At 46.5% G+C, this 27,850-nt stretch overlaps 1 protein-coding gene across 3 annotated transcripts in view; it reads left to right on the forward strand.

The window, feature by feature from the left end:
• SULF1 (sulfatase 1) overlaps positions 1 to 27,850 on the forward strand; it is a 185,334-nt gene that overhangs the window by 119,003 nt on the left and 38,481 nt on the right. For all 3 annotated transcript variants that reach the window (XM_068237475.1, XM_068237477.1, XM_068237476.1), the window contains one exon: positions 23,504 to 23,723. In XM_068237475.1, coding sequence (XP_068093576.1) covers positions 23,504 to 23,723 — 220 coding nt within the window. The remainder of the gene's footprint in view (positions 1 to 23,503; positions 23,724 to 27,850) is intronic.

The raw sequence follows: 27,850 nt of genomic DNA on the forward strand, positions 1-27,850 counted from the left end.
AAGATAGAGGGGTTCCCAGCTGGCATAGGAGGGGATGTGGAGGATCGGGGGAAGCCTCTGGAACTTTTTTTTTTACATGTTACATGTGTACTTTTAAAGCATAATGCTACTTATTCATGAAAATAACACTAACTACCCCCCCCCTCTCCTCCCCCCATGCATGAAAAAATTAAGTATTGTACCCCCTACCTTAAGGTGCCAATTAACAGTATAATTTTTATGGATGATCCTTTATTACAGTCATATATAGGGCTTGATTCACTAAAGTGTGCAAAGTGTTAGCACACCAGTGAAAAACCACTTTGCACGTGCTTACTACTTAGCACCCTAGTTAGCACGTGCTAACTACTTAGCACCCTAGTTAGCACATGCAAACTAATTAGCACCCTAGTTAGCACATGCAAACTACTTAGCACCGTAGTTAGCACATGCAAACTACTTAGCACCCTAGTTTGCACATGCAAAGCTTTTAGGCGTGATAACGGAGTTATCACACTTTTGTGAATCAAGCCCATAGTATATATGATCAAATAGTAAATAAAGAGTCAACAGTTTATCATGATAGAAAAACGGATCACATAGTCGATCATAAATAGCTGGTTTCTCGATCCACCGGGTGTATTTGAATGACCATATCTGATCTTTATCTAAAATAAAATTGTATTGTTACTGGATAAATATGATAATTTCCAATCAATTACCGTATATACTCGCATACAAGCCGAATTTTTGACCACCAAAAAGAGGGTCAAAAGTTGGGGGGGGTCGGCTTGTATGCGAGTCTTCCCTGGTGGTCCGCGGCCCCCACTCCCCCCGCAGCCGCTGCTATTACTTGTTTACGCTTACACAATTGCTTGCCAAAGCTATTTTGTGAGCGTTTTGCGTTTTTTTCGTATACCTTTTATTGAGACAAACTGCCTCAAAAATGGCCCAAGCACCGCTTTTTAAAGTGGATTACAACCGAACCGCTCTGATATGAACTCTCTCATAGAGAATCATTGCACAAGTGCTTTCAGGGCGATTTTGAAAATCGCCCGCGCTTGAAATTTTACTAAAACGCCTATAATGTGAACAAGGCCTCACCGATGCAAAAAAAATGTTGTTCTTGATACAGTCTTCTGTCTATCTGAAAAAGATAGGAATTAGGAAGTATATAGGGGGTGGGGGCCCTTCATTTGCCAAGCCTACATGAGGACTGCTATATTTGCTTCTTTGTGGTAATGGGCAATGGCTGAGCTTTACTGTTTTGCTTCCATTGCAAGCCTATGAGTCAGGCGTGACTGATTGAAAACAGTGCACTGTGTTATGTGGCTGAGATTTTATTTCAGCAGTTGTTAGGGAAGCTGATCTCCTGAATTACAGGTAGGGTGGGAATGTACAATTTCTGTATTTATACTTAATACAATATGGACAGTATGATAGAAAAATGGGTAACATGTGAGTATTGCATTAAAATGATTTTAAGGTAAATGTTGTAAAGATGCGGACACACGCACTACTAAATGCAACGACGGGTCCGCCAGACACTCCCGCTGGGCGGTCTTTAGCCGACAGTATGCGCGTGTGTATGCGCTGTCGGCGGACTGATAAGGCTGTTTTCAGAAACAGCCTTATCAGTCCGCCGACAGCACATACATACGCACTACTGTCGGCTGAACGTCCGCCCAGCGGGAGGGTCCGGTGGACCCGTCGTTGCCGGCAGTAGTGCGTGTGTACGCACCTTAACAGTGATGTGAATATATGTGCTGGCAGGAAAAGTACACTGGTTTTGCTTTATTCGGCCTCACATAATTTAGAGCAGGTGTTTCTTGCCCAGTAATTGAAGTGCAATAGAGACAACCATGGTAAAACAATGAGAAGGATTAAAGGGATTTAAGCCTCTATCTTATTTCCAAATACAGAGAATCTGCTTCATTGCAGTTATTTATGGGAACAGTGTTGTCTGCCATTTCCTTGCTGGCTGGTAAATGACAAAGGCAAATGTTATTGCCCTCCTCACATTAACTCCCTAACCAGCTCCTGCCATTTCCAACTGAAAAACATAGCACGTATCCAGGGGCGTAGCTAGAAATGACTGGGCCCCATAGCAAATTTTTTTCATGGGCCCACCACCACACACACCCCTCCCGAACCATCAAAAAAGATTTTTCATCTAGTCAGAACAATATTTTTGATCCATTTTACGTTAAAATGTAATCAGACTGGATGGAAAAATCTCTATTGATTAAAGGAAACTTTTTTTTTTTTTAAGCAGATCTACTTACCTGGGGCCTCCTTTAACCACCCTGGCGTTCTGATTAAATCGCCAGGGTGGCTGCGGGAGGGTTTTTTTTAAATAAAAAAAAAACTATTTCATGCAGCCAACTGAAAGTTGGCTGCATGAAAGCCCACTAGAGGGCGCTCCGGAGGCGATCTTCCGATCGCCTCCGGCGCCCAGAATAAACAAGGAAGGCCGCAATGAGCGGCCTTCCTTGTTTCGCTTATATCGTCGCCATAGCGACGAGCGGAGTGACGTCATCGACGTCAGCCGACGTCCTGACGTCAGCCGCCTCCGATCCAGCCCTTAGCGCTGGCCGGAACTTTTTGTTCCGGCTACGCTGGGCTCAGGCGGCTAGGGGGGCCCTCTTTCGCCGCTGCTCGCGGCGAATCGCCGCAGAGCGGTGGCGATCAGGCAGCACACGCGGCTGGCAAAGTGACGGCTGCGTGTGCTGCTTTTTATTTCGTTAAAATCGGCCCAGCAGGGCCTGAGCGGCAGCCGCTGGCGGTGTTGGACGAGCTGAGCTCGTCCAGACCGCTCAGCTGGTTAAACCCTAGCAATGTCCCTCGCCGCAGCTCCGCTCCCAGCTGGTGGCCCAAGGTCTGCTCCGTTGCAGCAGTTCACCTGGCGAGGTTGACAGCCATTGTGCCTATGCAAGTGCAGAGCCTGCCGACCTCGCCAGGTCGGCTGCTGCAACGGAGGAGACTTGGACCGGCTGGGAGCAGAGCTGCTGCTGGGAGGGAAACATAAGCTGCTAGCAGGGGCTGGAGGAAGCCCCGGGTAAGAAGACTTGCTCTTTTTAAAAACCCCAGAGGTTTCCTTTAAAGTGGATCAAAACTCATAACTTCCTTTGTGCTGTAAAAAGATACATAACAGCATTACAACATTTAAAGAAAAAAACAACATTTCTTTGTTACAGTTGATACAATTCCTTCAATAAATCTGCGCTGTTTCTACTTCCTGCTTTCATGGAGGCAGACAAATTGTTAACATCCTGTGCTTTCATATGAGCTTATCGGCCATGGCAGTCAGGTGACATGGGAGAGATCAAGTTACAGCTTGTGATCAGCCACAAATGAGGGGGAATTAGAGAGAAACACACCCTGTATTTATGCACAGAGTTTAACTTGTCTGTTTTCCTTCTGAGCAGAGAGAGAGACAGGAGAGAGAGCTGGCAGATAGATGAGAGCTGAGGGGCATGGAGAGACAGCAGAGAGGGAGAGAGACAGCTGGCAGATAGAAATGGCAGAGACACACATCTGAGGGGCAAAGAGTGAGGCAGATAGACAGCTGAGAGAGAAAGACAACTGGCAGACAGAGATGGAAGAGAGAGACAGCTGAGGGGCAGAGAGGAAGACAGCAGAGGCAGATAGACAGCAGAGAGAGACAACTAGTGGATAGAGATGGCAGAGAGACACATCTGTGTGAGTGTGAGAGAGTGAGAGCAATGGCAGATAGAAATGGTAGAAAGAGAGATAGACAGCAGAGAGAGCCAGCTGGAAGATAGAGATGGCAGAGACACATATTTTAGGGGCAGAGGGAAAGACAGGCAGATAGACAGCTGAGAGATAAAGACAGTTGGCAGACAGAGATGGAAGAGAGAGAGACAGCTGAGGGGCAGAGAGAAAGACAGCAGAGGCAGATAGCAGAAAGACAGCTGGCAGATAGAGATGGCAGAGAGACATAGCTGAGGAGCAGAGAGACAGAGGGAGACAGCAGAGAGGGAGAGAAAGGGAGGGAGCAGAAAGGGAGACAGCTGGTGAATAGAGATGGCAGAGACACACATCTGAGGGGCAGAGAGAGAGAGAGAGAGAGAGAGAGAGAGAGAGAGAGATAGACAGCTGAGAGAGAAAGACAGCTGGCAGGCAGAGATGGAAGAGAGGCACAGCTGAGGGGCAGAGAGGCACAGCTGAGGGGCAGAGAGGCACAGCTGAGGGGCAGAGAGGCACAGCTGAGGGGCAGAGAGGCACAGCTGAGGGGCAGAGAGGCACAGCAAAAGGGAGGGAGCAGAAAGGGAGACAGCTGGTGAATAGAGATGGCAGAGACACACATCTGAGGGGCAGATAGACAGCTAAGGGGTAGAGACAGCTAAGGGGCAGAGACAGCTAAGGGGCAGAGACAGCTAATGGGCAGAGACAGCTAAGGGCCAGAGACCGCTAAGGGCCAGAGACCGCTAAGGGCCAGAGACCGCTAGAGACCGCTAAGAGACAGCTAAGGGCCAGAGACAGCTAAGGGCCAGAGACAGCTAGAGACCGCTAAGAGACAGCTAAGGGCCAGAGACAGCTAAGGGCCAGAGACAGCTAAGGGCCAGAGACAGCTAAGGGCTAAGGGCCAGAGAAGGCTAAGGGCCAGAGACAGCTAAGGGGCAGAGACAGCTAAGGGCCAGAGACAGCTAGAGACCGCTAAGAGACAGCTAAGGGCCAGAGACAGCTAAGGGCCAGAGACAGCTAGAGACCGCTAAGAGACAGCTAAGGGCCAGAGACAGCTAAGGGCCAGAGACAGCTAAGGGCTAAGGGCCAGAGACAGCTAAGGGCCAGAGAAGGCTAAGGGCCAGAGACAGCTAAGGGCCAGAGACAGCTAGAAGCAGAGAGATGGCTGCCATAGAGATAGCTAACAGGCAGAGAGAGATAGCAGGAAGAGAGCAAGAGAGAGAGAGAGAGTAGAGGGGAAAAATACAGCTGGCTGCTGGGGAGAAAGAAAGAAAAGAAGACCAGGAAAAGAAGAAGCAGGATAAAGGAGATAACGTGACCACTGGCTGCTACAGGCTTCCTTAGCAACCTCTCTCTGTCTGCACCCAGATGTCTATCTCCCTCCCCCATCTCTGTGCAGAGTGAGCTTCCTGCAACACAGCCTGTCAGCGTCCCATAGGATTACTACTCACAGTTTGCAGACATTGCAGGGCTGCATGCTGTCAGGCACATGTCTGTGGAGCCTCTCTCAGCAGCAGCAGCAGTGCACTCGTGTGTTGGATAGATGGGACAGTGCACTGCTTGCTGAATGTGTGCTGAGGATGGTTTTCTTCATCCAGGAAGCTTTGGCAGCACGATGTGTGTACTGCCTGTAATCCATTCTATCCCATCCTGTCTCCTCTCTGGCGCGCCTGGGTTCAGATGCCTGAGAGCCTCCCCTGATTGGCTGATGCAGCTGGAAAGGGGTGGAACTGAAGGGTAGTGAAGAGATCCTGGCCGGAACTACAGAGTAACTGTCGGGTCCGGCCAGGAGAGATCAATCCGCAGCCCAAAATAGTCCCCCATTAGAGGCTATATGCGGGGACTCGGGAGGGAGAGGGGCCCGGCGGTGGTGCCCAGCTTTGTTACAGTTATTTATATATTTTTTTAAAGTCCTCAGTCTCAGCTGCGGGCCCCCCCTGTGGTGTAGGGCCAGCCGGGCCCTATAGCAACGCTATGGTTGCTATGGCGATTCCTACGCCACTGCACGTATCCGACCTTTTCTCTCCAATCACACAACCAAAATGTTAGTACATGCTCTTATTATATCTCAATTGGACTATTGCAATATATTGCTTGGTGGACTTCCAACTAACCGACTAGCACCGCTCAATTCTGTACTGAACTCTGCTGCTCGACTCATTCATCTCTCCTCTCGCTCTTCCTCTGCTGACCCTCTCTGTCAAGCTCTTCACTGGCTACCAATTAATGAGAGGATTCAGTTCAAACTCTTAACCCTAACCTACAAAGCTCTCCACAATCTCTCTCCCCTGTACATCTCCTCACTAGTCTCCAGATACCAACCCAACCGCAATCTAAGATCTGAACACGAGCTTCTTCTATCCTCTTCTACAATTACCTCCTCACATTCACGTGTACAAGACTTCTTACGTGCCTCACCCCTCCTCTGGAATGCCCTTCCACAACACATCCGCCACTCTCCCACCTTTGAAATCTTTAAACGCTCCCCCAAAACCCACCTTTTCCGACAAGCATATTCTCTAGCTTAGGCCATGCACCCACTAAATAACCTAATTACGCATTGCCGGTACATATACTGTATACTTCCCCACCTCTTATTTCCACCCCATTCCTTTAGATTGTAAGCTCGCAAGGGCAGGGCTCTCACCTTTTTGTGTCATGGAATGTTATTAATTTAATTGCTTGCACTCTGTTAGACATTTATACATTTTAGTCGTCATGTTAAATCAAGTTGTAATCAGCAGTGCTGTATCTTGTATCAGTGTTCATATTTGATGTATATCATTGTCTGTATCATTATGTATCCCTTGTTTGTTTTCTTACATTGTACAGCGCCACGGAATATGTTGGCGCTTTATAAATAAATAATAATAATAATAATTGCCCAGTTTAAACTTATGCCTGGTACACATGCAATTTTCTGTCAGATAGGTGGGTTGAGGCAATTCTTTCCAATCGGTCAGATGTCATTTCTGATCGTTTTTCTAATCGATTTTCCAATCACTTCTATCAATATTGGTCAGAAAATGATCAGAAATCTGATTGGACCTTTTGGAGATAAGGTGCTTTGCATAAGTACTACATCTTGGTTTGATAGTGTACTGGTTTAGGGCTCTGCCTCTGACACAGGAGACCAGGGTTCGAATCTCAGCTCATCCTATTCAGTAAGCCAGTACCTATTCAGTGTGGCGACCTTGGGCAAGACTCCCTAACTCTGCTACTGCCTATAGAGCGTGTTGTAGTGGCTGCAGCTCTGGTTCTTTGCATCAGCCAATATAAATGTTCTGTGTCTATCTTTATTAAATGTGTTTGTTTGTAGTCTCATTGCAATCCAGTCAGTATTGTCTGATTGAGATCATTTTTCTATTGGCTCATAATTAAAGTGGACCTGAACTCTTGCACAGGACAGAAGGAAAACGTAAAGAAATGCACCATGTATATATAGAGAGAGTTTAGCCTGTTTAATTCCCCCTCATTTGTGTCTAATGAAAAGTTGTAATTTGATCTCTCCCCTGTGTCACATGATTACCACGGCAGAGATGGCAGATAAGCTTATTTGAAAGCACTGGATGTTAACATTATCCATGAATCAGGAAGTAGAAACACTGCAGATTCATTTTAGGATTTGTTTCGGCTGTAACAAAGACATTTTTTTTTCAAAGGTTATTATGCTGTTGTGTATCTTTAAAGGATACCCGAGGTGACATGTGACATGATGAGATAGACATGTGTATGTACAGTGCCTAGCACACAAATAACTATGCTGTGTTTCTTTTTTTCTTTCTCTGACTGAAAGAGTTAAATATCAGGTATGTAAGTGGCTGACTCATTCCTGACTCAGACAGGAAGTGACTACAGTGTGACCCTCACTGATAAGAAATTCCAACTATAAAACACTTTCCTAGCAGAAAATGGCTTCTGAGAGCAAGAAAGAGGTAAAAAGGGGAATTTCTTATCAGTGAGGGTCACACTGTAGTCACTTCCTTTCTGAGTCAGGACTGAGTCAGCCACTTACATACCTGATATTTAACTCTTTCAGGCAGAGAAAGAAAAAAAGGAACACAGTATAGTTATTTGTGTGCTAGGCACTGCACAAACACGTCTATCTCATCATGTCACATGTTACTTCAAGTATCCTTTAACCCAGACCAGGTGGTCACCTTCTATACATTAAACAATGAACATATTGTCACTTATTGTCTGAGACAGGCTTTCTCAACCAGGGTTCCTTGAGTACTCTGCAGGGGTTCCTTGGCATTTCCCCCATCGTGGGGGAAGTATAAAAGAGCACATTCTAATAGGGGGTACTGTATAAAGAAGCACTGAATTGGGGTTCAGAATAATAATGAGCCCATTAATAATAAGCACTAGGATAAGGAGACAGTATAATGGGTGGCAGTGTAATAGGGGGTAGTGAAATAAACATCCTTACCTACTTTTATAGACCATGCCTCCTGCAAAATAAATGCAGGGGTTCCTCGAGATCCAAAAGTTATTTGCAGGGTTCCTCCAGGGTAGAAAGGTTGAGAAATGGTGGTCTTGGGTCACCTGGACATTCAGCTGCATTAGCACTGGACAGAAAACAATCGCTCTCAATGTGAAAGTTCCTATAATATCACATGATTGAAGTTAACCTATATATATATATATATATATATATATATATATATATATATATATATATATATATATATATATATATAAACAGTTGCGCATGAAGTGGTTCTTCCCTTGAAATGTCATTTCTAGGGACAATGTCCAGGCTAAGCATTGATCTTTTGATCTTAAATCTCTGTTTTGGCGGGAGAGTGTAAGCCATGGAAAATTAAATACAAGCCTCTGAGAATAGTTTGGTAGCGGCAGCATCTCATTTCAGGCCACTGTATTATCTGACATATGCCATTATTAATATGTCTAACTTTTCCTTGTTCTTATAAATTCCTGTGCAGATTAACATAGGATTGCATTCCAGTGGCCGGTCATAAGCCTATTGCAGAGAGCAAATCTCCCTGCAAAGAATTTCCTATTTGCCACATAAGCGATTAGTTGTTAATCTGTGTGAAAGTGCATGCTGGACCATTCCTCAAGGGTGAGCCATATGAGCTGGGCTGAGTGTAGGTTCCCCTGAGATTTGCTGCAGAAGCAATCTGCGCTGACTGACACTTATGGGCAATGGAATCCCATATAGAGAAAATATTTAAAGTGAAACTTCATTTTCATTTAAAAATAAATTAACTTTTTTAGTGCTATATAAGGCAACATAAATGTATTGAAAATTATCTAGATGTTCTAGAGATATCCAGGAAGTTCAAATTTCACCATGGGATAGTATATCCTACTTGTATACAAACGTGTCGTATGACGATGCTGAAATTGCATTCAAGTGACTACTGGGCGTGTCTCGGACCTTACCAGGCAATCCAGGACCAGTGTAGTGGAGGTGTCCAATGATTATGACATACTGATTTCAGTATCTTAAAATGTTTTTTTTTCTTTTAAACAAATTCTGACCATATCATCGTTGCTTTGGAGACCGAGGACCCTAACTTTCTATTAAAACTGAATTTCAGCTTTAAAGAGGAGCTTTCAGCAATACTATCTCAGAAAAACAAACCAACACATATATAAGTAGATAAATACTTGCTCTGTCTAAGTTTTAATTTTAGTGATTATTTTATAGTAGAAAAAAGAGAAAATCATTCCGTCCCAGTCTTCAGGCACTCCCACCCAGCTCTACAATAGGAAGTGCATTGTGTCAGAATGAGAAATATTGGCCAATCAGAGAGGAACAGAGGTGTGGGAGGAGAAAACAGGAGGGAAAGAAGCTTCAGCAAATCAGGCTGCATTAGTTAAGTCTGAGGGGAAAGTAGAGAAGCAAAAAAGGACAACCCAGCATGCCCTGCAACTTCCTCTGTGCAGCATATGAACCAAATAAGAGTCACAGAAACTGGGGAATGTTGTTATATGGCTAAGAAAACTAAGAGTGGCGTTTAACTTTTGGATTGCCTGGTTAGCATTCTTATTACTTGTTTACCCAAAAAAAAATAAAGACTTGATTTTTGATTTTATGCCCGACAGTTACACTTTAATATAGATTTCCAGAATAGGCTTTGTTGACCTGAACAACTATTTTAATCTGTGCTCATGTAGTTCATCTGTAGGATCTAGGTTGTCTTTTTAGAGAGGTTTGCATAAGGTCACATCAGATTAGACTTTAGCAGAGAAATTAGGCCTTTCCAGTAAGTTTGGTGACGGTTGATCTAGTCTGGTTTGGCTCAGCCATCTGATTTTCTCATTAAATAAACATATCTCCACCATACATTTGTAAACTTCCAGTCTACAGCCAGCTGTGGATTGTGGATAAAATCACAAACGTCTGGGACTGGGAGGTGGGGAAGGCAGAGGAGGGGGCCAGATACTGACAGTCAAATACCAGACACATCTTTTACTATCATCACTCTGATGCAACTCACAGGCATCAAGCTGTTTCTGATCCTTCAATACTTTATTACAATGCCTAACTAATGAAATAAAAGCATACTTCTTGTGTTTATTATATTGTGTCATCTATTGGCAGACGTGACTGGTATTACTGATGATGTACATCCAGGGCTGCTCATTTCTTGTCAGCTATTGGTCAGTTCACACTGCAGTTTCTCTAACCTTGCTCTGTGGTTGACCTCTTCTGTAGCACTTTACAGAGCCCACAGTAATTCCATGAACTGCCCCTTAGAAGAGCTTACAACCTAATTCCTAACATAGTCATAGTCTAGCATCTCTCCCATAGTCTAATGCCAATATTAGGAGGGATCAATTTGATTACCAATGTGTTTTATGATTTGGGAAGAAACCAGAGTGCCCAGAAGAAACTAACCAAACTTGTGAAACCTATGAACTTCATGCAGATAGTGTTATGGCCCAAATTCGAGCCTGGAACCATAAAGCTTCGTGCACACGCTAGACAATAATGTCCTCTTCTGGCAAGAATCTAGGGCGTGTACAGCCGTCCCTGGTGCCTCGGCCAGCGACCAGCCCATGCCACCGGGCTGATCGCCAGACGAGAACTTTGTTTGCCCTATCCACCCGACTCTTTGTGACATCACAACCGTCTCACTACTTTGGCAGTCAGCTCCCCCATGCACAAATAGCTACATAACGCATTGCTAACCTGCAGGCTATCAACATGCGTATAGACTGTTGGCTCTGCATATATGGCCAGCTTAAAACCAGAGGAGTAGCTATGGGTGGGCAAGGGGAGACATATGTCCCTGGCCGCAGCACTGTGAGGGCGCTCAGCATGGCCGTTACACGTGCATGAGAGGTGGCTCACTGGCTGCCTGAAGTGCCCCTGCTTCTCTCCCTCCCTCTGCAGAAACGTTAACAGCAGCAGAATAAGGCAATCTAAAAGGGGCACATCTGGCTATCTAAGAAGGATGAAGGGGACACATCTGGCTAATTAAAGGGGCACACATTTGGCTATTTAAAGGGGGCACATCTGGATAGGGTGAGGAGGCACATATAGCTATCTAAATAACTTTTGACTCCAGTGTGGCCACGCCCATTGGGGGGGGGGGCACAAAAACTGTCTTTGTCCCCGGGTGCTGAAAACCCTAGCTACGCCACTGCTTAAAACAAACATGAAGCGAAAATAAACTTATATAATGAATTGTATGTGTAGTACAGCAAAGAGCTTATCTGTGCTAATCAACCCAACTTGGTCGAATACAGTCCTGATTTCTGAAGCACTTAAACAGCCTCTAGAAAGAGGGAAAGACAGCTTGAGATAAGGTTTTACTGCAGGAAAGTTCATTATTTCTGCTTTGGTGTATAGCTGGTTTTAAAGCTGTGACTGTGGTAGTATGATGCAGCTATATAACTGAAAATAAAAATATGAGAGCATTTTCCTTGCTACTAATGTATTATTCATTATTCATACTACACATTGGGCCATATGCAATTCAACTTTTCACCTGAGTTTTCTCCTACGAGTAGAATTTTCATTTTCGATTTAAAATAAATGTTAGCACTTTGCAATGTAAAAAGTATCAAAAAGTAGGTAAAAAGTACAATCAAAGCTATTTTGAGCATTTTTTTTTGCTTGCTGATACCAATAAAATGACTTTTAAACCAAGTTTCAAAATATCACCTAGGAGAAAACGCAGGAGAAAAATGAAATTGCATATGGACAATACAATTCATTATATCATAAGGGTTTTTTTCACTTCAGATTTACTTTAAGTTTGTATGTTTATTTAAGTTGGCAGAGATCGTTGGTGGGTGCCATCTGTGCCCAGCACCTTGGTCCCTTAAATCTTGGCCAAGCAAATCAGGATCTCAAAGCATTTGACACACAAATATTGTAGTTTTATCACCAAAATAAGTATTTTTTACATTTAAACAGCATTATGTTTATTCAGTAAAACACAAATAAACAAAGCTCCTCATTCCAAGTATTGGCTGAGTTTAGATAACCTTCCCCACTTTCTGTACTGCGCCTGCTGTATACTCACTTCTGGTAAACAGTTAGGGCTGTGTGCAGAGCCGGGCCGAGGCATAGGCTGGAGAGGCTCCAGCCTCAGGGCGCAGTGTAGGAGGGGGCGCACAATTCATTCAGCTGTCATTCCTAATTGTGTTTGAAGCAGAAAGAAATAAGAAAAGGGGATACATGACAGTGACTGCAAGCCAGATAACTAGAGATTAAGTTGTTGGGCAGGTTGTGGGCCCTGTGGTGCCTCTTAGTCTAATAGCAATCAGTGTGTGACGGCTAGGGTGGGAGGGATGGAGGGGCGCACTTTGCTGTCTCAGCCTTGGGTGCTGAAGGACCTTGTCCCGCCTCTGGCTGTGTGGGCAACATGACGAATGAGGATTCTCAAGCTGAGTCACTTTCACCACCTCTTCCAGCATCCCTTGACTAGACACTCTTTTCTGTGAAAACGAGATAGGTCTGATCAGTGGTGCTCAAATACCCCTTTTTAAAATTCGAGTTTGGTCGAATTCGAATAGTAAATTATTCGAGGTCATTCGAATATTCGAGTCGAATAATTTTTACTATTCGATTCGACCTCGGACTTCGAGCTCACTATTCGAGTCGGTATTCGAGCTAACTATTCGAGCTGACTATTCGAATTGGCCTTAAATAGCTTCCAACACTTGTTTTGAGGGTGAATGATGCAAGAAACCTCTTTTTTTCCAAGTAACAACAGCAAGTGATTATGTGGGGATGTTCCTTTAAAAAAAAATGTGGAAAGAGAAGTTGTGTCCTTAATTTTGTTCAGTAGTGTTACTGTATATACTTCTTCTTCTTCTTCTTCTATATCTTCTTCTTCTATATCTTCTTCTTCTATATTGTCTTCTTCTATATCTTCTTCTTCTATATTGTCTTCTTCTTCTTCTATATTGTCATCTTCTTCTTCTTCTTCTTCTTCTTCTTCTTCTTCTTCTTCTTCTTCTTCTTCTTCTTCTTCTTCTTCTTCTTCTTCTTCTTCTTCTTCTTCTTCTTCTTCTTCTTCTTCATCTTCTCCTTCCTTTTCAATATCGTCTTCTTCTTCTTCACGTATTTCTCTTTTCAATTTTTTTTTAAAGAAATGCAGCTATTTTTGAGCGTAACAAATAGCTGGTGGGCGCACGCATGTTGGAAGCGCCATTGTATGTGCTCCCTGGCAGTGGAAACACAAAGACAGCAGGAGGTAAATTCAGCAGCAGGAGGAGGAGGATGAGTGTGTGGCAGCAGGCAGTCAATGAGGCAGGCAGCTCGCCGTGACATAATAGCCCTGGTACCTAGCGGTGATACCAGGGCTGTAAATAAACACAACAGGAGGTCCCAGACAGCGGTCGTGCAGCCCACATTGTGTCCAATACACAACTGGGACAACACAGTTTTCAACCCGGGCACCTCAGAAAAATTAAACCTTTTTTTTTTTTTTAATGGTTTGTTTGGTTTTGGTTTTGCAACCAATATAGCTATTGTTTGACGTAATAGCTGGTGGCAGAGTGGCAGCAGAAGGTAAATCATCTGTGTACCCTGGCAGTGGGAAACACAGACAGACAGCAGCAGCAGGAGGAGGAATGGAGGAGTAGGCGAGCAGCTATTGTTTGACGTAATAGCTGGTGGCAGAGTGGCAGCAGAAGGTAAATCATCTGTGTACCCTGGCAGTGGGAAACACAGACAGACAGCAGCAGCAGCAGCAGGAGGAGGTATGGAGGAGCAGTGTGAGTGTGGCAGCAGGTAGGCAGCGTGACATAATAGCCCTGGTACCTAGCGGTGATACCAGGGCTGTAAATAAACACAACAGGAGGTCCCAGACAGCGGTCGTGCAGCCCACATTGTGTCCAATACACAACTGGGACAACACAGTTTTCAACCCGGGCACCTCAGAAAAATTAAACTTTTTTTTTTTTTTAATGGTTTGTTTGGTTTTGGTTTTGCAACCAATATAGCTATTGTTTGACGTAATAGCTGGTGGCAGAGTGGCAGCAGAAGGTAAATCATCTGTGTACCCTGGCAGTGGGAAACACAGACAGACAGCAGCAGCAGCAGCAGCAGGAGGAGGTATGGAGGAGCAGTGTGAGTGTGGCAGCAGGTAGGCAGCGTGACATAATAGCCCTGGTACCTAGCGGTGATACCAGGGCTGTAAATAAACACAACAGGAGGTCCCAGACAGCGGTCGTGCAGCCCACATTGTGTCCAATACACAACTGGGACAACACAGTTTTCAACCCGGGCACCTCAGAAAAATTAAACCTTTTTTTTTTTTTTAATGGTTTGTTTGGTTTTGGTTTTGCAACCAATATAGCTATTGTTTGACGTAATAGCTGGTGGCAGAGTGGCAGCAGAAGGTAAATCATCTGTGTACCCTGGCAGTGGGAAACACAGACAGACAGCAGAAGGGCAGTACACAGCAGCCCACTGTAGGTGTAAAATGTGTGGCTGCAGGTGACGTAATAGTCAAAGTGAACCAGGCTGGCTTAGTGAGCAGGAGCCAGGAGGTGGTAAAGGGTGGTAAGGCACATTAACGATGGTTCCGGCAGCCAGTTCATGTCCCCCTCTCGCCGACAACAGGGGCCAGGAACTCGCCTTCCACCCACGCCTGGTTCATCTTGAGAAACGTCAGTCTGTCCACAGACTTGTGAGACAGACGTGAGCGTTTCTCGGTGACCACGCCACCAGCTGCACTGAAGCAGCGCTCGGACAGCACGCTGGAAGGGGGGCAGGACAGCACTTCCAGGGCGTACTGCGCCAGCTCGCTCCAGATCTCCATGCGCTTGACCCAATACTCCATGGGATCAACAGGGGCATCGCTGTCAAGCCCGCTGTACGACCCCATGTAGTCAGCCACCATGCGGGTCAGGCGCTGGCTGTGACCGGAGGAGGATGCTGCTGCATGCATCTCCTCTCTAGTCACTGCTGCCGGAGCCTCTACAGTCCTGTAGAGCTCGTGGCTGAGAGACAGCAGGTCTGTGGGGCGCTTGCTGCTGCTGGATGCAGGCACCTGCTGCTGCCTCTGTGCTGGCTGCTGGACAGTGGGGGTGGAAGGCTGGGGGAAGGCTTCCTCCAAGCGCTCAACAAGGGCCTGCTGCAAGCTCCTTATTTGTTGCGCTGGGTCTCCTCCTGCAGGCGGCAGGAACTGGCTCAACTTCCCCTTGAGGCGTGGGTCCAACATCATGCTGATCCAGATGTCCTCCCTCTGCTTCATCTGGATCACCCTGGGGTCCCTGCGCAGGCACGTCAGCATGTGCGCTGCCATTGGGAAGAGGCGGGCCACGTCTGCTGGCACATCGACGTCAGTGCTGTCCTCATCCTCCTCCTCTGCCGCCTCATCCTCTCTCCACCCCCGCACCAACTCAGCTGCGCTGTGCTGATCCCCCTCATCAGCTGCCAGGTCAGGGACCTCCACCAAGTCCTCCTCCTCCTCCCCCTCAGAGGTGGACTGCGCAGCTGGTTGCCGCTCCTGCTGGTCCAAGGCTGCCGCTCCCTGTTCCAGCAAAGCATCGAGGGCCCTGTTCAGCAGAGAAACCAGGGGCACCCACTCGCAGACCATAGCATGGTCCCTGCTCACCATGTTTGTGGCCTGCAGGAAGGGAGCCAGCACTAAGCACACCTGCTGCATGTGCCTCCAGTCATCATCGGGGACGATGGACGGGATGTTGCTGGTCTTGTCCCTTCTCTGAGCTGCGGAAACATTGGCCAGGGCAAGGTACTGGTTGACAGCGCGCCTCTGTTCAACCAGACGCTCCAACATCGCCAGGGTGGAGTTCCAGCGAGTCGGAACGTCAAGGATCAGCCGATGGCGTGGCAGATCCAGCTCCTTTTGCACGTCTTCCAGGCTCGCACAGGCTGCAGCCGAGCGCCGGAAGTGACGCACAACATTCCTTGCCGTTTCCAGCAGTTCGCCCATCCCCTGGTAGGTGCGCAGGAACTTCTGCACCACCAGGTTCAGCACGTGGGCAAGACAGGGGATGTGGGTCAGGTTTCCCCTGTGTATTGCGGCAACCAGATTGGCCCCATTGTCGGCCACCACCTCTCCGACTCTGAGGCCTCTGGGGGTCAGCCAAATCCTCTCCTGCTCCTGGAGTTTGGCCAACACATGGGTTGCCGTCAGCTTGGTCTTCCCAAGGCTGACCAAGTGCAGCAGCGCTTGGCAGTGGCGGGCCTTCACGCTGCTGCTGAGGCGGGGGGTTTGGCCAGGTGTGCCGGAGGATGGCAGAGGATCGGAGGAACCTGCTGCAGTTCCCCTGACCCTGCGGGGTGGCACCACCCACTGTGTTGCTGCTGCTGCTGTGCCCGCTGCTGCTCTCCCATCCTCACCCCCTTCCACCAAGCTGACCCAGTGGACAGTGAAGGACAGGTAGCGGCCTGTCCCGAAGCGGCTGCTCCAGGAGTCCATGGTGACGTGGACCCTTTCACCAACCGCGTGCTCCAGCCCTCGCTCCACATTGGCCATCACAAAGCGGTGCAGTGCAGGAATGGCCTTGCGGGAGAAAAAGTGTCTGCTGGGGAGCTGCCAGTCTGGGGCTGCGCAAGCAAGCAGCGCACGAATGTCGCTCCCCTCCTGCACGAGCGTGTACGGCAGGAGTTGGGAGCACATGGCCCGTGCCAGCAAGCCGTTCAGCTGCCGCACGCGACGGCTGCTGGGAGGCAGAGCCCTAACCACCCCCTGGAAGGACTCGCTCAAAAGGCTCTGGCGTGGCCTTTTGCTGACACGGGAATCAGCAGACACAGCAGAGGAGGCCACTGAGGACTGGCTGCCAGAACAGGCCTCAGTGTCGGCGGCAGGAGTTGCAGAGGGGGGAGGAGCAGTGCGTTTCCGCACTCCTGCTGGTGCTGCTGGAGGAGCAGGAGGGCGGGTGGCTGCTGTTGCTGCTGCTGCTGCTGAAGGCTGTGCAGTGATGGGTGTGGTGCCACTGCCAGCACCAGATGCCTTCAGCCTCTGGAACTCCTCATGCTGGTGGAAATGTTTAGCCGCAAGGTGGTTGATGAGCGAGCTGGTGCTGAACTTTAAGGGGTCTGCACCTCTGCTCAACTTCCGCTGACAGTGGTTGCAAGTGGCGTACTTGCTGTACACAGTGGGCATGGTGAAAAAGCGCCAGATTGGTGACAGAAACATCCCCCTACGGCATGGAAGCGCTGCTGCCTGTCTCCCTGTGGTGGTTGGGGGGGGGGCTTGGGTGCGGCTGGTGGTGGTACTGGCTGATGCTGCTGCTGCTGCTGCTGAGCCTGAGACACCAGCAGGGTGTGGGACGCTGCCAATGCTTGCAATGATGCGCCTCCTTGCAAGGCCCACAAGCGCATCCTCCTCCTCCTCCTCAGAGCTGCTGAGGACGACATCCCCTGGAGGTGGTGGCACCCAGTCTCTGTCTGTCACCGGGTCATCATCATCCTCCCCCTCCTGAAACATGTCCTGCTGGGATGAGGACCCCCCAAACTCCTGTCCTGATGCATGGATGGGCTGCTTGACTGTCGCCACAGTCTTGCTGTCCAATCCCTCATCCCCCAAAGTGCCCATCAGCATCTCCTCCTCAAGATCGCCAACAACAGCAGACAATTTACTCATGATGCCTGGGGTCAAAAGACTGCTGAATGACAGGTCGGCGAGTGACGGTGAACTGGCCTCCTCCCCAGACCCTGCTGGGCGGCTGCTGCGAACAGGGGTGGTGGTGGTGGTGAGGGTGGAGGCCTCGGATGCAGAGCTGATGGCGGGCTGCTCATCCTCCGTCATGAGTTGCACCACAGTGTCTGCATCCTTTTCCTCAATGGGACGTTTCCGACCCGGCTGGAGGAAAATGGGAGCAGGTGCTACACGCTGCTGCTGCAGTGTCTCTGCAGCGTGAGTTGCAGATGCTCCTGCTGGGCGGCGCCCAAGGCGTCCACGGCCAGTGGCTATGGGAGGAATGTTAGCCACTGACGCTGCTGCTGCTGCTGCGGAACTGTGCATGGTGGCGCGCCCGCGGCCGCGGCTTGCCACAATGCTGCTCCCTCTCCTCCTGATTCCCTTGCTGCCCTTCCCCTTGCCCAAACCGCGCTGGCTGCCACTTCCAGACATCTTCAATGTTTTGGGCGTATAGACAAAAGTTTTTTAAAAGGGCGGGTGAAAAGTGGGGTACTTTAATGGAGTGGGTTGGTTGGTGAGGTGACTGAGTGAGTGTCCCCTAGTACAGTAAGTAAGTAGTAACAGTCAGGAAGTACAACTAGCAGTTACAATAATCAGTAGTAATCACAAGTAAATTTAGTGTGTGTACACTCAGACAGTGAGTGACCGCACGCAGGAGCTAGTAGCCTATGAACACAGTGACTGAGTGTCCTAGACTCCTAGTACAGTAAGAGTAAGTAGTAACAGTAAGTAGAACTAACTAATTACAATAATCAATCAGCGATCAGAAGGAAATGGAGTGTGGGTGGTGTGTGTACACTCAGACAGTGAGTGACCGCACGCAGGAGCTAGTAGCCTATGAACACAGTGACTGAGTGTCCTAGACTCCTAGTACAGTAAGAGTAAGTAGTAACAGTAAGTAGAACTAACTAATAATCAATCAGCGATCAGAAGGAAATGGAGTGTGGGTGGTGTGTGTACACTCAGACAGTGAGTGACCGCACGCAGGAGCTAGTAGCCTATGAACACAGTGACTGAGTGTCCTAGACTCCTAGTACAGTAAGAGTAAGTAGTAACAGTAAGTAGAACTAACTAATTACAATAATTAATCAGCGATCAGAAGGAAATGGAGTGTGGGTGGTGTGTGTACACTCAGACAGTGAGTGACCGCACGCAGGAGCTAGTAGCCTATGAACACAGTGACTGAGTGTCCTAGACTCCTAGTACAGTAAGAGTAAGTAGTAACAGTAAGTAGAACTAACTAATAATCAATCAGCGATCAGAAGGAAATGGAGTGTGGGTGGTGTGTGTACACTCAGACAGTGAGTGACCGCACGCAGGAGCTAGTAGCCTATGAACACAGTGACTGAGTGTCCTAGACTCCTAGTACAGTAAGAGTAAGTAGTAACAGTAAGTAGAACTAGCTAATTACAATAATCAATCAGCGATCAGAAGGAAATGGAGTGTGGGTGGTGTGTGTACACTCAGACAGTGAGTGACCGCACGCAGGAGCTAGTAGCCTATGAACACAGTGACTGAGTGTCCTAGACTCCTAGTACAGTAAGAGTAAGTAGTAACAGTAAGTAGAACTAACTAATTACAATAATCAATCAGCGATCAGAAGGAAATGGAGTGTGGGTGGTGTGTGTACACTCAGACAGTGAGTGACCGCACGCAGGAGCTAGTAGCCTATGAACACAGTGACTGAGTGTCCTAGACTCCTAGTACAGTAAGAGTAAGTAGTAACAGTAAGTAGAACTAACTAATTACAATAATCAATCAGCGATCAGAAGGAAATGGAGTGTGGGTGGTGTGTGTACACTCAGACAGTGAGTGACCGCACGCAGGAGCTAGTAGCCTATGAACACAGTGACTGAGTGTCCTAGACTCCTAGTACAGTAAGAGTAAGTAGTAACAGTAAGTAGAACTAACTAATAATCAATCAGCGATCAGAAGGTAATGGAGTGTGGGTGGTGTGTGTACACTCAGACAGTGAGTGACCGCACGCAGGAGCTAGTAGCCTATGAACACAGTGACTGAGTGTCCTAGACTCCTAGTACAGTAAGAGTAAGTAGTAACAGTAAGTAGAACTAACTAATTACAATAATCAATCAGCGATCAGAAGGAAATGGAGTGTGGGTGGTGTGTGTACACTCAGACAGTGAGTGACCGCACGCAGGAGCTAGTAGCCTATGAACACAGTGACTGAGTGTCCTAGACTCCTAGTACAGTAAGAGTAAGTAGTAACAGTAAGTAGAACTAACTAATTACAATAATCAATCAGCGATCAGAAGGAAATGGAGTGTGGGTGGTGTGTGTACACTCAGACAGTGAGTGACCGCACGCAGGAGCTAGTAGCCTATGAACACAGTGACTGTCTGACTGAGTGTCCTAGACTCCTAGTACAGTAAGAGTAAGTAGTAACAGTAAGTACAACTAACTAACAATAATCTATCAGTAATCAGAAGGAAATAGAGTGTGTGTACACACAGACAGTGAGTGAGTGCACACACGCAGGAGCTAGCTAGTAGCCTATAAACAGTGACAGTCAGTGAGTGTCCTACTCCTAGTACAGTATAACTACAATACTATTAGTAAAGGACAGCAGAAATACTGGTATAGATGAGAGAAATAAACAGAGGACAGCTGCCCACAGAGGCAAGGCCCCCCTGAGGCCTAAACCTGTAAGCTTGCAGCAGCTGCCTGTCTCTAATGTAACACACAAGCTACTAACTAAAATACAATGTCTATCTAACTAACAACAATATAGGTGTATATGGCAGGTGTAGGTGAGCAAAAACGCTAGGTAAATGATCACAATAGAGCACTTGCTAAGCCAAAGCACAAAGGAGCAACTCTCTCTCTGTACAAGTCTCAGGCAAGCATGGAGAAACGGAACATGGCGGCCGCTATTTATAGGGTAGGGGCTGGCCAGGGTCCCCCTCTGTGATTGGCTGCCGTCAGAGGGCCTGGGAGCCCTCTGATTGGCTCTAAGGACATCAATCTGGGCTATGACGCTATTCGAGCTCGGTACCGAGCTCGAATAGCGCCGTTTGCTCGAATAGCTCGAATAGTGAATGGGCTATTCGAGTGTACTCGGATAGCCCATTCGAATAGCTACAGCTATTCGGAGCTCGAATACCGAGCTCGGATAGCTGAAAAAGAGCTCGAATATTCGAGCTACTCGAATATTCGAGCTCTGCTGAGCACCACTGGGTCTGATTCCATCCAGCCAGCTTCTTCCAGCTGCCATTACCTAATCAATCTTTGCTACTAATTATTATTGATTTAGAAATCACTGTGATGATGTGCAAAGTAACAAACATGGGGTACATAATAATACAGACAGCGTTTTACACCAATATACAAAATTGATACAAAATACAGATTTGATTAAAAATACAGAATTGGTAATTACCTTTCAAGCTTACAATCTAAAGGAATGAGGGGGGGGGGGGATAAGAGGTGGGGTAGTATAGAATATTTATACCTAGAGGCAGCATGTTTTAGGTTATCTAGTTAGAGTACAACTCAGCCGGAGACTGGCCTAAGGTAGAGCGTATGCTTGTTGGAAAAAGTGAGTTTTGAGGGAGCGTTTAAAGGTAACAAAGGTTGGAAAGTGTTGGATGTGTGGTGGAAGGGCATTCTAGAGGAGGGGTGAAGCACGTGCAAAATCTTGTATACATGAATGTGAGGAGGTAATTTTTTAGAGGAGGACAAAAGAATGTCATGTGCAGAAATGAGATTGCGATTGGGTTGGTATCTGGAAACTAGTGAGGAGATGTACGGGGAGACAGATTGTGGAGAGCTAATTAAAGTAAAGTTTGCGGGAAATTGTTCAAAATTACAGTTGGTGATCTCTGGCAGATTCAATCACAATGATTGAATATGAAGGGGGGGGGGGGGGGGGGGAATCGATGAGTGTATGGTTACCTTTTGGAGAGATTAAGATCCAATTTACATCTGATTCACAACAGCAAAAATGTTGCATATGCTAAACAGTCCTTCGAATCAATGTGTCAGCTGTTGAGTTTATTGTTCCTGTCTGAAACACCCAATTTAAATGTATCATGAGCATGTAACACTTGATTAGGTTGCAGTAAGGCGATACACAACTTGAAGACACTTCATCTGATCTAGTGTACATGAACTGTGTCTCCTAGTCTCTTCATTTTCAGGATGTCGCTCACGTTAGGCATGCAAGCTATGGCATGGGAATGGACTTCTGAATCTCATTTTACTGTAGTGCTAGGGTAAAGTTGCGGTAGAATGCCCTTCAGGCACAGTGATAAGGGATGTGCCCAAGCTGGTCCCATAACACCTTTGAGACTAAAAACTTGAAGAAAGTGATGCCGGCTTGGTCCAGTAGTATAGAACATGTACAGCAACATTTCGGAGCACAGTTCCCTTTTCAAGCTTGTCCAAACCTTAACTGAACATTTCCAATGTACAGCCATTTATACTCCTGGCCAAACATAATTACAACCAATCAGAATCCTCCTATTCAAGTACACCAATCCTAAACTGACACCTCAAACATGGACCTGAGGAGACTGCAATGTCCAGCAGCGTCCCTTCCCACTCACTGAGCCTTCCCTATCTCATTGTCATATGGCTGAAGTGCAACAACATGTTTACCCTTTGGCCCCTCCTCACAAGATCCATGGTGACCAATGGGCTCAGTGAGTGAGAGTGAATGCTGCTGGACATTGCAGTCTCCCATTAGGTCTGTTTATGATGTGGCAGTTTAGGATTGGTTGTAATTACATTTGGCCTGGAGTATAAATAGTTGTACGTTGAGAAAAGTTCAGTTAATGCTCTTACACACGCCTGACTCAAAGCGGCTGTCATGGTCAATAACGACTGCCTCAGCCGATAATCAGGCGTATGTAAAGAGGCGCCCGATCCACGACTCGCGGCACGCAAGCATTTTCCCGGTGGATCGGCTCACCCCCAGTGATGGCTACGATTATGATTATAGCCAATTTGTTGCAGATTTGGTATTGCAGACAAAAGTATTTGCACCTTTTATTGGCTTGACAGGCTGTCTGTGGACCAATTTAAATTGCAGAGTGCTGTCTGGGAATGAGAATTTGCATCTCTTGTGCTTGGCATTAAATGCTTTTCCAAAGAATAAAGGAAATACTGCAAGTCCCCCGTCAGAAAATGGACTAGTCCAAAACCTGTCAGATTTTTACTGCCTAATGCAAGCGACGGCAACATAGGAGAAAAGTAATTTGTGGTGCATGTTACGCTGAGAAACACACTTCCTATAAAAATGTTTTTTAAATTGTACATTTTTTGTGATAGCGGTCCTTTAACTTCCTGTCAAGAGAAAACTCGCATCACCTGGACCATCAATGTGTAGGGAATGAAATCTCTGATAAATGATGTAGACTAGAATGAACATCTCATACTCCAGCCTCATCTTCAACGTACCCAGAGCTAAACTATAAAAAATAAAATGCTTGTCTACTGTAACTGTTTTTCTGCATAACAAATAGATGCAGCCTGCAGACAAAGCACTGATATGACTGGAATGTGACTGGATGAATGTTTTGCTGGTTTGAAGCCTAGAAGTTGTTCAGGGCATAAATACTACAGAAGTCCTGTATACATTTATATGGAAGCAACTATGGGATTATGTGTCCATCAGTGATTACCACTAGCTGCCAGCCAATAAAATAAGTAATAGTAGTGCTGTTGCTTTGATTTGTAATTCCTTGCAGAAGTGGCAGTGTATTGAAGATGTGTCGGGTAAACTTCGGATCCATAAATGTAAGGCGTCTATGGACGTCGTTTCACTGAAGAAGAGAACGCGGAGCATCAACTCCAGAGCCTATGGCAGCAAACACAAGGATTGCGTCTGTCCCGATACCGACGACTACAGACCAAACAGGAATCCCAGGAAAAAGCAAAGGATTTACTTGAGACCACCCAATGGTAAAAGTAAGTGACTGTAGTGGATTTACGGTGCTGTTCCCTCTTTTACAGTGTGCAGCCAGCGGCATATTATAAGCTGTCTTTAATGCTGGAGGCTTTTTATTGCTGGTAAATTAGACCTCTCCTTGAAATTGTAAACTTTCATCATTAGTGATAAATGCCAGCTGTACATTTCTCCAGTAGGCATCAAATGACCTGGTTGGTGATAAATCAATAGCAGGATGGTAATACTTTGCTCATAAGAGGCACTATGAGCTGCTTGTTCACACTGACTTTTCAAAGATTCACCTCAATCTTTATGAATGTTTGTTTTATGCAAATGCCGACTTGGGCACCAAGGTAAAGCACGGGTTAAATGTGTACATTTTGGTGGCATTTATCAGGGCCATTGATTGACAATGTTCATAAATGGTCCACAGAAGCCAGTAGGTTAGCATTCTAGCCTTGCAGCCTAAGTGTACCTGAGATGGTAACTGGCCCATATTTATACTAACCGGGGGGCTTCCTCCAGCCCCATGAGGACCGTGGCTTCACTTGCCGTCCTTTTCGGCCCCTCCATTCTGGCACTATGACTCCAGGTAATCCGGTCAGTCGCCACCAGTTGTGGGCTTCTGCACATGCGTGACTCAGCCCTGGCTGGGGGCGCTCTGCGCTTGCGCAGAATAGAGCCGCGAATGCGGATTGCCAGGAGTCATAGTTCTATCCTTGCCCTGACACTAATTCACCCTAACCCAGTCTGACCTCCTGACCCCCAAATGAATACTTATCATCGGAACAGCAAGTAAATCTGTTACCCCACCTCATCTCACAGAGGGCATGAGCTGTAGTGGCAGATAACTGCCAACAGAGTCAGTGTTGTGAGATAGATTTCCCGTATTAGAGTCACAAGCTGCAGTAAAGACCACACAGGTCTAAGCCTCTGTTTGGGACTATGGCAGGGTTTCAAATTATTAGAACTATACAGATGCGAAAATAAGCTTCATTTTATAATCCATTTAATGCTGGTCTTATTTTTAGATCCTAAAAATCTTCATTCTAAATCCCTTAAATATCCTTTGGTATATTTTGTTACACAGCAGCCTAAGTAACGTTCAATTCTCCGAGAGCCCTTATTCATCAGCATTCTAGAGTTTTTAATTAATTTGATGAAATGTAATCTGGAGTCGCTGATTCGTTCGCACAAATTGCTGAGTTTTCAGCCAGTGCTGTCACAAGGTACCACACTGACCCCTAGTGGACTTTGGCCATATTTGGTTGATCTGAATTACAGTGTGAAAAGTAGCATTTAAAGGACAACTGACCTGAGAGGGATATGAAGGCTGCCATATTTATTGTCTTTTAAACAATACTAGTTGCCTGGCATCCTTCTGATATTTCATGCCTCAGTAGTGTCTGAATCACACACCTGAAACAAGCATGCAACAAATGCAGTCAAAGTTAAAGGGAACCTGAGAAGGATATGGATTTTTCCTTTTAAAATAATACCAGTTGCCCGACTCTCCTACTGATCCTGTGTCTCGAATACTTTTAGCCACAGCCCCTGAACAAGCATGCAGACCAGGTCCTCTGACTGAAGTCAGACTGGATTAGCTGCATGCTTGTTTCAGGTGTGTGATTCAGCCACTGCTGCAGCAGGACTGCCAGGCAACTGGTATTGTTTAAAAGGAAACATCCATATCCCTCTCAGTTGGTTCCCTTTAAGTCAAACATCTGATCTTCATGCTTGTTCAGGGTCTATGGCTAAAATTACTAGAGACATGGGATCAGACAAGACAAGACAAATAACATTTATATTGCGCTTTTCTCCTTGCGGACTCAAAGCGCCAGAGCAGAGCAGCAGCCACTAGGGCGCGCTCTATTGGCAGTAGCAGTGTAAGGGAGACTTGCCAAAGGTCTCCTACTGAATTAGTGCTGGCTTACTGAACAGGCAGAGCCGAGATTCGAACCCTGGTCTCCTGTGTCAGAGGCAGAGCCCTTAACCATTACACCATCAGCCAACTGCAGCAGGGCAGCCAAGCAAAGAACATTGCTTAAAGGGAACCTAAACTGAGAGGGATATGGATGTTTCCTTTTAAACAATACCAGTTTCCTGGCAGTCATGCTGATCTCTTTGCCTGGAGTAGTGGCTGAATCATACACCTGAAACAAGCATGCAGATAATCACATCTGACTCCAGTCAGAGCACCTGATCTGCATGCTAGTTCAGGGGCTGTGGCTAAAAGTATTAGAGACATAGGATCAGCACGAGAGTCAGGCAACTGGTATTATTTTAAAAGGAAAAATCAATATCCTTCTCAGTTTCGGTTCCATTTAAAAGGAAATAAATATGGCAGCTGCCATATCCTTGTCAGGTGATTTGGTATTAATATAAATTTGGATGAACAAGACAAGCATGTGAGCAAACACCACACAGGTGCGAAACGGCTGTTGTTCCCGTCCGATTTCCCTGATACCCACCTCTTCCCACCTGTACACCGCTGTGATGTAACTTCTACACATCACATTAGGTATCACCCTGCTGTGATGTGCTTTTCACTGGAGCAATAACTGCAGAGACAGTGCATGGCCTATGTCTCTCATTGGTATAATTAATATAAATTTGGATGTTGAAACAAAGACAATGATGGGTCAGCTCTGCATTGTATCTAGGCAAGATTTTATTTAATCCCTAATTTGGCCACTTCAGGATCTGGCCAGCAAATTGCAAAGTGTCAAAGCTACTGTGGCCAATACACACGTACAGCGGAGGACACGACTGTGGGATTACATCCTAGGGGAAGTGGCAAGTCCAACAATGTGAGGAAGGCTGGAGAGCAGGTTCCCTGAAGGGGGCACTGCTCAGCACAAAGGCACTCACACTGTTAGCATTCATCTGCCACAGTGCTTATATTTGTGAGAATCTGGAGTGGCTGCAGGTGAGTCTAGGAGCCAGGAGGTGTCTGGGGAGGGGGCGGGGGAAGGGGCATCGGCTGAACCGCACAAGCTGAAGCAAAGCAAAGTGTGTCTAGTGCAATGTTAGAATTCACACCCCTCCGCAGAGGCTTAACTGTCTCGCTCATCCCACAGCAGCCTGTTTCTCACATTACCCACAGTAGTCTGGCCACTTCGCATTTTAGCGTCCTGAACTGAAGTGACCAGACTCTGGGTTCAGATCATGACATCTATTAAACCAAGAAGTTGTCCATAGATGAAGCATGGAAGAGTGAGGTAGAGAGGAAATTATAACTAACGCAATTGCCCTCCCACCCTATGCTCAGGAGGTGATAATCCTATTCCTGATTTTAACATCTCCCTTTCCCAAAGCTCTTGTATAGTCCAATGATATATCCTGCTTAGCCTCTAAAGTTTTGGCACTGGAAACCATCCATACAGGTTGTGTTGAGTTTCATTCTAAGACAGAAGAGTCAAGGCCTCTTTTGCCAGATGCACTAAGGGTCCACAGCTTTCCCAGGTGCACTGGAATCGGGCTGAAGATTACGTCAAGTACTTGCAAAGTGTCTGTAGTTTTGACAGCATTCTCAATTAGTTCTACAAAGTCCTGTTCTTGTTGACTTTCCTTTAATGGACAAACTTCTCCAAGTAAAGAAGAAAACGTTGGAAGCCAGATGAGAAATGTGGAAGGAAATTTTCTCGGAGTGCCCTTTACCTGCATGTGAGCTATACACTATTGTCCATTTAGGGTGAAGTTATGTATGGTGGTCATTGCTCAGGACCACCCACTCCACACCCTAGGCTGCAATACTCCCATACTCCCAGGTGTTCTGCAATATATTGGGAAAAGGAAACTGCCCAGAAAGTAGAACTTTTTACTGGGTCACCCATCTGTCTACCCAGTGGCAGTTTTTAGGAGTGTTCTGTGAAAAAGAAAGCACTGCTATGATTATTAAAGGACCACTATGATGAAAAATCATAACATTTAGAATACTTATATATATGTAAGTGATATGGAAGTAGGACAGTCCAGCCATCAGTGACCAGAATAGTGGCACATGAATAGGAAGGCCACCCAACATCTTTGTATAGGTCATAGCTAGGCAGTCCTTTTGAAAGGCACAAATGAAATCTTAAGAATACACCATGAGAAGATGGACCAGAAGAAGTCTGGAGCCATCCGTAATAATAATTACTGTGTA

Source organism: Hyperolius riggenbachi, chromosome 5 (genome assembly GCF_040937935.1).
Source record: "Hyperolius riggenbachi isolate aHypRig1 chromosome 5, aHypRig1.pri, whole genome shotgun sequence".
Lineage (NCBI taxonomy): Eukaryota > Metazoa > Chordata > Amphibia > Anura > Hyperoliidae > Hyperolius > Hyperolius riggenbachi.